At 48.1% G+C, this 12,136-nt stretch overlaps 1 protein-coding gene across 1 annotated transcript in view; it reads right to left on the bottom strand.

Annotated features, from left to right (window-relative positions):
* Positions 1–11,160, bottom strand: part of HTT (huntingtin) — a 136,142-nt gene extending 124,982 nt beyond the window's left edge. Inside the window, exon 1 of the mRNA XM_065877465.1 lies at positions 10,940–11,160. Within this exon, the coding sequence (XP_065733537.1) occupies positions 10,940–11,160 (221 nt within the window). The remainder of the gene's footprint in view (positions 1–10,939) is intronic.
* Between the last annotated feature and the right edge of the window lie 976 nt (positions 11,161–12,136).

Raw genomic sequence — 12,136 nt, forward strand, 5'->3', positions numbered from 1 at the left:
CCTGGCGGAGGAGGGGGGAGTTGACAGCAAAGAGGTACGAGGCAGGGGGAATCTTTAGGAGGTGATGGCACTGTTCTAAATCTTGATTGTGGCAGTAGTTACACAGTTTTATGCAACTGTCAAAATTCACTGATCTGTACATTAAAAAGGGTACATTTTACTATATATATGTATGTGTGTGTGTATAAATAAAAGACCTCAATTTAAAGAAGAAAGCGCTATGAGAATTTAAACGCTCTCTTCTTTGAGCCACCACATTAAAGTCTCTATTACAGCAGCTCAGAGGTTACCTAGTTTAAGACAGCCATCAAGAAAATTAAAGAACACTGACCACTCCAAGCACGTTAGGAAGCAGACTAACTCACTTATCCACTACTCTTTTCCAAAGTGAGAATCTGTCCAAGGCCTTAAGTGAACTGAATTCATACACCCAGTCTCCTAGCTATATAGGTAGTGGCCCCTCCCTGGGGAGCCTCTTACCGTGAGGTCTAAAACGATCCCTAGGGGGACGGTAATCAGAAAAAGGTCGAGAAACACTAAACTGAGTGGACTTCACTACTTAACGATGGTCAGAATAGAAAAGTGATAAATACAAATGTGAGCTTCAAAAAGAACCTTGTCTCCCTCCTCATGTGTGGAATAAACCACAAGAATACAGGTAACAATAAGCAATACAGCTCTCTGCACCTGCCGCCTGATTTCCTTAAGGCCTACTGTGCTGTTCCCCCAAGCCAGAACTTGAGCAAAAGTTTATGAAACTAGCAGAAAGTCAAAGAGAAAATATCAGTCTCACCCACCAAAATAAAAATACATTCTTCTGTTGTCTGTCTGGGTCTAGCTCCTCCTCCGAGCTCCTTGTGCGGAAAGCCTGCCTTATTCACCCAGGACCCTGCCCTAGGCCCGGCCGTCAGCCAGCACCTCCATCACACTCTTTGGTAGTAACTGTTCCTGCAATTTCCTCCCCAGGGATGACAGACCCACTAAGAGCAAGGGCCATATCGTGTCTCTCTCACTGGCACTCAGCACAGCACCTACACTGGAGAAGGTGTTTCAGACAGACAACAAAGGAATGGATAAGTAAGCTTTTGCTGTAGGAGGGTAGGTTACATACACGTTAAAACGGACTCAAAAGTTCTTAAGTCAGTCTTACAAACAGGATTCAGAAGATAAATGATAATTGCTTTAAACTTGAGTTTGCATAACCAAGAGATGGAAAGAAAAGTAGAAACAGCAAAGCTTAAAAAAGAGAGAAACTGTAGGGCAAACCCTCAAGCACTTTGTGGAGTCCGAGCTGCAGCCCTCAGCCCCTCTGGCTGTGACCAAGACATCAATCACGACACGTCTGATGACCCTGACTTTCACGACTTTAACTGCCAGAAAGAGGGCAGCACACGTTCTATCATGGTCAGCTACAAAGAAAGCACATGTTTTAAGTTTCTCTTCCTAACTCATCCACAATCATTTTCCAACAATCCAAACACTTTTGAGGGGGAAAAAAAAAATCTACCGTAGTATATTTAAATTTTCATCTTTCCACACTCAACAGATAGCCCTAAAATCATAAGATTCTTCAGAGAGACAGTCAAGTCTTCAGTGGTTACTAGTCTTGCTATTAAAATTTAAACAATAATTACTAAGTACCTATTTTCGGTGAGGAGCATAAAAACAAACCACCTGACTGCTACCAAAATACTTATCCTGTAAAATCTTCTCTTTTATCACACTGAAGAATACCCACATTTTAAAGCGTGAGGATCAGACTTTACCCTCAGACACCCCAACAAAGAGGCATTAACCAAAAATATCAGAAAATGAAAAAAACAACCCTTCCAACACTACCCACTGAAAGATGTCAGGGCAGCAATGTAGCCCAAAAGTAACAAACACCCCCACCCAGTGCAAACACCAACCCCGCTTAAGCAGGCCCAGTATAGTCTGGCCGCGGGCTACTTTCCTCCGTCAGGAAGCCTGCGAGGGAACTCTGGCCACTGGAAACAGCTCAGTCGTTTTGGTCACGCACCTTCAAACTCAGTTCTCGTACGTGCCATGGTCCCTGCTTCAAATACCTCCTTCCCGTCTTATTTTGTCCAATAAACCAACTTGGAAGGTTAAGAAAACTACAACTATTTCATTCCCCCATGGAATTTAATTAGGCTGATGAACTAAGGTGTCAAACTGACTTGTTCTACGAGACGAGTAAGTATGGAAATTAAGGTGAAAACGGAACCGCCTTGCTCTAGGCAGGAACTGGAAGAGCAGGGTGAGAGCTGGATAAACAAGGTAAGAACATTCCTGATCCTTCAGCTGCTTTTGTAAACGTGCTTATTTTAACTCCACCTTCAAAGTGAAAACAAACCACAGTCAGCCCCCTCTAACTGTGATCTGTACACAAACACGCATTTGTAAGGAGGAGGAACATAAAAATCAAGGACTCTACCGGCATACCACAATCACGTTAAAACGATTATCAAAGAACTAACTCTGAAAATGGGAATTCAAGCCCTCTCATCAAAATTCTTATTTTTAGAACTATGTATGAAAAATTTGATTCCAGGTTGAGGGTGTGCAAGGGAGGACCTTGACCACTCCAGGAACTGAAAACTATCACCTATCTTGCACTTGTCTTGCTATTTGTGGTCACAGGTACTGTCACATACACATTTTCGAGTCGGTGCCTACACACCCCACACGATGAGTAAAACTGAGTGAGGTCTAGAGGCTGCCCCGCCTGCAGGAGCAGGGCAGTAAATGGCCGGGCAGAGATCCAGGTCTTCTGATTCCTCATCAGCTGCTCTTTAACTTTCACCAAGTACTATACTAATGAGAGTGTTCCTAGAAGATTAGGACACTTTTGGATCTTTTTTTTTTTTAAAGAAGGAATGGAACACCAAAGTCATTTTGGAATTATGTTTCATACATAATTTTAAAATAAAAGTACTGCTTAAGGGAATTCCCTGGTGGTCCAATGGTTAGGACTCAACACTTTCACTGCCAAGGGCACAGGTTCAATCCCTGGTCAGGGAACTAAGATCCCACAAGCCTCTCGACACGGCCGCAAAGAAAAAGTACTGTTTGATTAGGGGAAGCAAGGCCTACGATTTCCCCACCACACAGTCTATATCACAGAAGAGGGCTGTGAAAGCCTTTCTTACTAGTAATTTAACTGAGTACTGTAACAGTTACTAATAGAAGAAGGTGCAATTCAAAATGAAATCTATGCTAAGTGAAAAAGGTCTGACACAAAAGGCCCCATGTGTATGATTCCGTTCACAAGAAATGTCCAGAACAGGCCAATCCACAGAGACAGAAACAGATTAATGGTTGCCAGGGGCTGGGGGAGGGAAAATGGGGACTGACTGCTAATGGAGAGGGGCTTTCTTTTTGGGGTGATGAAATGTTCCAGAAATTAAGACAGTAGTGATGATTGCAGAACCTTGTGAATATATTACAAACCACTAAGTTGTACATTTTAAAATGGTGAATTTTATGATATGTAAATCATACTCTCAATTTTTAAAAAAATCTGTCTGCAAATCCCAGCAGCTCTTCCTCCCCAGAGGAAGGAATGTGACCACTCCTCGCCACCAGCACTGTTGTTCCCAGCCTGGCACAAGCTGCCAGCACCTCCAGCTTTGATTACTTCAACAGCCTCCCGACTGATGTGATCACTTCAATCAGCTTTGATTACTTTAATAGCCTCTTTCATTCCTGCTCCCTGTCCACCAGGGTGGCCTTCTTTGTTAATTAAAGTTTTTAATGAGGGGGACTTCCCTGGTGGTCCAGTGGGTAAGACTCCACACTCCCAATGCAGGGGGCCCAGGTTCGATCACTGGTCAGGGAACCAGATCCCGAATGCGTGCCACAACTATGAAGCCTGCATGCCGCAACTAAAGATCTCACAGGCTGCGACTAAGATCTGGCACAGCCAAAAATAAATAAATAAATTTTTAAAAAGCTTTCTTAAAAAAAAGTTTTTAATGAGGTAATTGTAGAGTCACATGTAACTGCAAGAAATATCAATAGAAGAAATCCAGTGCGTACGTCACTCAGTTTCCCCCAATGCTAACATTCCGCAAAAACAGTCTCAGCCAGAACAGTGATACAATCCACTGATCTTTAGATTTTTCCAGTTTTACTTTTACTCATCTGTGCGGATGTGCGCATTTAGTTCTACACAACGTCATCAGATGTGTACCCACCACCACGGTCAAGATGTGGAACACTTCCATCACCATGAGGATCCCTTGAGCTGCCCTTTGAGAACCACACCCACCTCCCTTGGCCCTCCACTCTGTACCTCCACCCACCTCTCACCGGGCAGCCACTCATCTATTCTTCACTCCTAGAACTATGTCATTTCAAAAGTGTTACATAAGTAGAATCAGCCCGTATGTAACCTTTGGGGACTGGCGGTTAGCATAATTTCCTCAAGATTCATCTTCGTTGTTGCACGTATTATCAGGAGTTTGTTCCTTTTTATTGCTGAGTAGTTTAACCATTCACCTGTTGAAGGACATCTAAGCTGATTCTAGTTTTTGGCTATTATGAATAAAGTTGCTACAAACATTTGTGTACAGGTTTTTATGTGAACAGAAGTTTTCACTTCTCCGGGATAAACACCCAAGAGTGCAACTGCCGGGTCATGTAGTAACTGTATGTTCAGTTCTACAAGACGCTGCTTGCTTTCCAGAGTTGCTGTCCATTTTATAGTCCCACCAGTGACGACTAAGTGACCCAGTTTCTTCCAAGCCAGCATCTGGTGTTGGCTTAGCATCATAAGCTATATCACTTGTTTGACTACACAAGTAAGCATCTGGTCAGAGGAAAATCCAAAGTCCTTATATTGGGGTACAGGCCTCATCTCCTCTTTCTGGCCTCCTTACTACTCCTGCAACATGGAAAGCACTCCCGCTCATCTGATCCCTCTACCTCAACCTCACCTCCTCCAGATACCCGCCCCCCTCCCCCTGCTCCAGCATCACCTTCTCAGTGCACTTTGCACCTTATAAACACCGCCACAAAGCTCCTCTCCCCCTTATTCTGTTTTGTCTTTCTCCATAGTCTTTAACACCACTGGCCTTGTTCACTGCTGTAACCCAAGGGCCTAGAACAGGCCCTGGCACACAACAGGCACCCAGCTGAAAGGAATCCTTCCAGGTCATCTAGTCCAGTCCCCACTTAAGTGCCCATTCCCAGTAGCTGGGAGCTCTTAATGCCACGACGGCTTACTTGTCAGTGTTACACCGTAATTTACAGCTACACAAATGCTCCATGGCCCTAGGACAGAGAAATGATACTGCCTCAGCTACACCTGGACAGATGTAAGCAACATAAGTCTTCCCTCCCAAATGCTGATGGAATTTTATATATTATTTCATATTATATTATATTATATGATATCAACAGAAAAGTAGGTCCTGATCATCTACAGTGGAGCTTCTCAAGCTTTAATGTGCACATAAATTGCTCACAAACCTGGTTAAAATGCAGACTCTTGATTCAGTAGGTCTAAGGTAGGGCAGAGATTCTGTACTTCTTATAAGCTCCCAAGTGATACCAAATTGCTGGCCCTGAGACCACACTCTGAGCAGCAAGGATCTATGGCATATCTCGTCTCTAACACATATTCTAGCACCCAAACTGATTCAAGCTAACACAACATTAAACAGTATCTTATACTGTGTTAATTTTTCCTTCTTGCTGTCTGAATAAGACTTCCATTCCAAGGTAGTTTACTGAGTGATTGGCTCACTTGCAGGGACCAGAGGTAATGGGGGTGGGGCCTCTGAAGGAGGAGAGAATAGGAAAGCCAGGACCCTGTAAGACCTTTGCCTTTACATCTCCATAAGTCCTCTTTTAAAAAGAAATTCTACAGTATTAGATAGCAGTTAATAAGAATGATAGGTACTGCTATGAAACAATGTCTTTGATATACTAAGTGAAATAATATAGTGTGAGCTCATTCATGCAAAAAAAAAAAAAAAAGGACTTGTATATGCATTAAAAAATCAGAGAAAACGGGCTTCCCTGGTGGCGCAGTGGTTGAGAGTCCGCCTGCCGATGCAGGGGACATGGGCTCGTACCCCGGTCTGGGAAGATCCCACATGCCGCGGAGCGGCTCGGCCCGTGAGCCATGGCCGCTGAGCCTGCGCGTCCAGAGCCTGTGCTCCGCAACGGGAGAGGCCACAACAGTGAGAGGCCCGCGAACCGCCAAAAAAAAAAAAAATCAGAGAAAACAAAAGAAACTTAACAATTCTTATTTTTAGGGAATGAGACTAGGACAGCCAGGGAGGAAGACTTTGCTTTCCACCTTCTGTGCTATTTGAAGATGTTGTTACAACGTATATGTGTAATTTTTTTTAAGCTAGTTAACAAAAAGCAACCAAAAAAGAAATGTTTCCCCAAAGTGGTCCTATCATATCTAATCTAGGGGTGGACAAACTACAGCCTACCTGTTTCGGCCAGTCTAAGAAGTGTTTTTACATTTTTAAGCGGTTGACCCCCCCCCAAAAAAAATCAAAGAATAATATTTCATGACGTGAAAACTATACAAATTTCAACGTCCTTAATAAAATGTTATTGGAACAGAGGCTCACATTCACTTACATAGTGCTTCCGGATGCTCCCTTTCTACAATGGCAGAGTTTAATGGTTGCTACAGAGATGTACTATTTACATAAAATGTTTGCCAGTGTTCAAGAATCAGAAGACCTAATATTGTTAAGATGCCAACACTCCCCAAACTGATCTACAGATTCAATGCAATACCCATCAGAGAATTCCAGCTGGCTTCCTCGTAGAAACTGACAATCAGATCTTACAATTCAAATGGAAATGTAAGGGGCCCAGAACAGCCAAAACTATCCTGAAAAGGAATAAAGTTGGAGGACTCACATTTCATGACTTGAAACTGTGATACAAAACTAATGGTAGGGACTTCCTGGTGGCGCAGTGGTTAAGAATCCGCCCGCCAATGCAGGGGACACGGGTTCGAGCCCTGGTCTGGGAAGATCCCACCTGCTGCGGAAAAACTAAGCCCGTGCGCCACAACTACTGAACCTGCGCTCTAGAGCCCGCGAGCCACAACCGCAGAGCCTGTGCTCTAGAGCCCGCGAGCCACAACTACTGAGCCTGTGTGCCACAACTACTGAAACCCGTGCACCTAGAGCCCGTGCTCTGCAACAAGAGAAGCCACCGCAATGTGAAGCCCTCGCACCGCAACGAAGACCCCAACGCAGCCAAAAATAAATTAATTAATCTTTTTTTAAAATTAAAAAAAAAACTAATGATAATCAAGACTGTATACGGACTTCCCTGGCGGTCCAGCGGTTAGGACTCCGCACTTCCACTGCCATGGGCCCGGGTTCGATCCCTGGTCGGGGAACTAAGATCCCACAAGCCGCCCCACAAGCCGCAGGGCACGGCCAAAAAAAAAAAACTGAAGAGACAACCCAAGAAAGGGAGTATCATTTTACAAATCATGTATCTGATAAGGGTCTAGTATCCAGAATATTATGAAAACTGTTACAATTCAACAAAAAAAGACAACCCAACTTAAAAAATGGGAAAGAATGAGGATGAGGGTTTGCAAGTTAAGTATAAGAAAGAAGCTGGGTCCCTAATCACTGGTGAGCTTCCTCAAGCAGACACTGCTGTCTTATAATAAATTCCTTCCTATTTAAGTTATGGCAGCAGAGTTTTCTGTTACCTGCAGTTGAATATAGCTGATAACACCAACTATGGCGAAATTATATCATGCTTAGCAGACAGAGATGAACAAGTCCTGTTGGTTCTACCTTCCAAATTCAGTCAGTTCCCACCTTGCCGCCGCCAACAACCTGACAGAATTCACCAGCATCTCACATGGGCACGTGGCTCGCTTCCCAGCTGGTCTCCTGCTCCTCACCATGCTGCCTTCACTCAGCTCTCAGCCAGTATTCACTGAAAAATGGAACTCAAATCCTGCCACTCCTCGGACCAAACCCTCCAAAACTTCCCACCTCACGTAGAATAGATGCCACTGTCTTTACTCCACCCTGAAGGGAGGGCCTACTGATCTATCTGGTACAGCACTCTCTCTACCTCTCTGACCTCAGCTCCTACTAAGAGTCTCCCTCTCGCTAATTCAACGGGCCACACTGCCGCCTCACTATTCCTCAATCAGCGGGGTTTGGACCGGCTCCCTCTGTCTGGAACGCCCCTCCACATACCTTTATGGCAATCCCTGACTCTCTTCTGGTCTTTACTCAAAAGACACCATCTCAGTGGCCCTTCCCTGGACACCCTATCTAAAAACGTCAGTACCTTATTAACCCTGACATTTCCTAGACCCCGTTCCCTCCTTTGCTGCTGTTCCTCCTTTGTTTACCACCGTCCAACATACTGTGTATTTTTCTTATGTATCCCGTTTCTGGTCTATGTCCCTCACTAAAATGTAAGCTTCATGAGGGCAGAGCTTTATCTGTTCATGGCTGTAGCCCTGCACCTATTAGGATACTGGCTGGCACACATTAGACATTCAGCAAATAATTAAAATCAGAGAAAAACTAGGAGGGAGTCTGAAGGAGAGTGAGAAAGTGCTAAAGGCCAATGTCAACTGCCTCATAATTGCAGTTAGGACCCTGCCAAGCTCTGGCACTCCCCTGCACGTCAGCCTTGCTGAGACTGTAGCCAGTACCGCCCGGAACCCCTGTATCCCATACGCTGAGCTGGGAGTAGGCACTCAGATCCTTCAGCTGAAGCCCAAGCGTGGCTGGTGACACCATAGTTCCACAGAGAGCAAGGGCCATAAAAATAGAACAGTTACTTTCTAATTGCTTTCGGCCAATCTTACTTTGGGGCATGGATTTTTCAGCTGAAGCATCTGAACAGAAACGCCAAGATCCAAATCTGTAAGCAGTGAGTTCGTTACTCAAAATTAATGAATACTTGCTTTCTCAACAGCAAAGTACATGGAAATGTAACATTTATGCATTTTATTTAAAATAACTATAATTAAGCCCAATGCAGTTGATTTCAGAGCATGCTAAGAACCTTTCAAAGTTACTATTCTGAAGTACTTTTGTTTTTAAAAAATTTAAAATCTATCTTCATATATACAATACATAGATTATATCTGGTAGGATACACAAGGAGGAAGCTTGCCTCTGGGAATGGAGTTAGGTACTCAGGAGAAAGGAACGGGAGAGAGACATTTTAATTACCTTTTTGCAATTTTGGAATTTGTACCATGTTAATGCATTATTTATGCAAAAATGATAGACTAAATTTTAAAAATAAGTCAATCATACATTTCCTTACAATAAAATAATGAAACAAAATGTATCTACTTTGTCAAGCTGGCTTAAGAAGAAAACCTCTTTACACCCATATTTTGAAGAAGATAAGCTAATTCAGGTTCTGTCAAATCAGCATAAGAAACAGAAAGCATATTTTCAGACTGACCAAGTGTTGGAACAAGCAGACAGGGACGGAAGTAAGGCCTTCCTTCCCACCCAGAGCCCTGCTTGGTGCTTCCCGCCTTTATACGAGATCACCCAGGGCATGGACTTCCACGACATCTAACTCCAGGAAAAGCACGACCATAAAAGTCTGGAATGGGTAGTTACGGTTATAAATCACCTGCTGCAGAGAAAAGTCAAATTGTTAAAAAACAAACAAACAAAAACCAACTTTCTTCCCCTGTAAGTATCCAAACAGGTTTTTCACCTTTTAGCAGAAAACTTAATTTGTTTCCAGATTTTATTTTAACAGATAAGCCAAAATTACTCCCCAAATTCTCAGTTTCTAATGAAACCAACCTCAGGACACAGCAAGGATCCTATCAGACGCATAACGAAGAAAACATTACTAAAAACGAATCAGCTTGAAGAAGGTACGCTTCTTAGAGGGGCTGCTTCGTGAAAACTGTCCTCGTTAAATGCCATCCTGTACACACCCAGATCAGAAATAAAATGACCCGAGATGAAAGAAAGGCCCGAACTGCAGCAGAGCACACACCCTGACCTCTGCGGAACACCCAGCACACAAGACTTCAGGGAAAAGTACTCGGTTCTCTTAGACGGTGTCGTTAATGGTCTCTCTTCTTCTGTTGCAAAAACTTTCCCTGGCACCAGCAACGGAGACCCCCTGCTTCCAAACAGTAGCAGATGTCAGCAACAGGAAGCGTGCGTGGGGTCCGCAGACACCACTGCTCCGGCAAAGCTGGACTGCGACACGCGTGACAGGGACATCACTCGCCCCCAGCGATTAACCTCTCCCTCGGCAACACGTCATTTGTTTCCAACTGAGGACAGGCAATAAAGGGCAGTCAACTCTTCCTAATATTTAAGCCAGTTTTATTGCTTCTCACGCGTGAACAACAACCGTCTAGGCAGTTCACCGCTCACTTGGCAACCACAGCTCATTCAAGTGCCCGCAGGCCAACATGAGCTGAGACAAGCCGGTCTCTCCCAGACGCTCAACGTTCTGCTGCGAATCCCGAACGACACGAAACGCCCTGAGGCTGCAGCCCCGAGCCACAGGCTGCTTAAAGGGGCCCTCGCAGGAGGCTCTCCATTGGGCCGCGCGCACTCCCCCGCCCTCCAGCCCGCCGTCCCAAGGCATGATGTCACCACCGTCCCCGCATCACTCCGGCTCCAATTCCCGGAGCATCCTGCGCCCCCAGCCCTCCTCCTCTCAGACCAGGAGAAGAGGGACGGGACGCGGCCTCGGCTCTGCCGAGCTCTGCTCACAACACAGCCCCGGTTCCTCCCCTAACTTCGCAGCCGGGAGAGCAGAGGACTGGGGCCGGGGCCGCCCCGGCGCCTCCGGGAGAGGCCGGCGAGGCTCCCTGCGCCTGCAGAGAGCCGGAGACCCACGCGGGGCCGGGGAACTGGGTGGGGACCACGGGGCGGCCCTGTCGCCGCGGGCCGGGGAGCTGCAGCGGGCCCGCACTCACGGTCGGTGCAGCGGCTCCTCGGCCACGGCCGGTCCGGGCGGCGGCGGCGGCGGCGGCGGGGGCGGGGGCGGCGGCGACTGCGGCTGAGGCGGCGGCTGCGCCTGCGGCGGCGGCTGAGGCGGCTGAGGCGGCGGCGGCGGCGGCTGCTGCTGCTGCTGCTGCTGCTGCTGGAAGGACTTGAGAGACTCGAAGGCCTTCATCAGCTTTTCCAGGGTCGCCATGGCGGCCTCCCGCCCCGCGGGAACAGCCCCCGGAACCCTCGGACCTGCTCGCGGTTCCGCTCACCAGCGCGGCAATGAATGAGGCTCGGGGGCACGGGCAGGAGCGGAACCGAAGCGCTCGGCCATCTTGGGTCCGTCCCGGCAGCCCCCGCGGCCCTGCGTCCCGCGACGCTCCGTCGTGGGGCGGGGCCAGGCTGGCGAGATTGACAGCCAGAGGCGGCGGCCTCCGCCATTGGCCGGGCGCGGCGCCAGCCAGTCTCCCGCGCCCGCCGTCTCGCCTTCTAGGACCGCCGCGACCACGGAGACCCCAGCGCTCCTCCAGGGCGCGGACTAGGGGCGGGGCGGTCGTGAGCGTCATGCTCCCTCGGGAAGAAGCCCCTAGTCGAGGAGACCCCGGCCGACGCCCGGCGGGTGGCAGGGAGGGCCGGCCGTGGACTCGGAGCCGGAGACCCTGCGGGGGTGCTTGGCTCACCCAGCGGCCCGGGCGGAGGGAGGGCTCACGGGACAGCCTTGCAGAGGAGGAAGGGGGAAGTGGGTCGCCCCTCGCGGAGCCAGAGGACCCTCAAGACGGGAGCCCAGGTGTGGCCCCCAGAGAGGAGCGGAGCCCTGGAGAGCCAGTCTGCAGCCCGAGGAGGAGCTGAGGAACTTGGCGGAGGGCCTGGGGCAGGGACGGGTGGTAAAAACCTGCCTGGTCGGTGCCTGCTGCCCGGAGAGGCCGTGGCTGGTGCAGCGAGAAGCAGCTTTGACCCCAGAGACTGCCCCGCCGGCATGACTGCCCGGCCCAAGGGTGTGCCCCCCCTTGAGCGAGGCCGGCCGGCGTGGGAGGGTCCCGGGCTCCAGAGCCTCGCCCCCCGGAGGGGCGGCAGTGAGCAAGCAGAGGGGCAGCGTCCGCTTGCCCGCAGGGAGTGGGTGGCCCTCAGAGAAGCCGCCTGGGGCAAGCAGTATGAAGCCTCCAGAGCCCACTCAGGGCAGCGAT

The sequence above is a fragment of the Phocoena phocoena genome, chromosome 5 (genome assembly GCF_963924675.1).
Source record: "Phocoena phocoena chromosome 5, mPhoPho1.1, whole genome shotgun sequence".
NCBI lineage: Eukaryota > Metazoa > Chordata > Mammalia > Artiodactyla > Phocoenidae > Phocoena > Phocoena phocoena.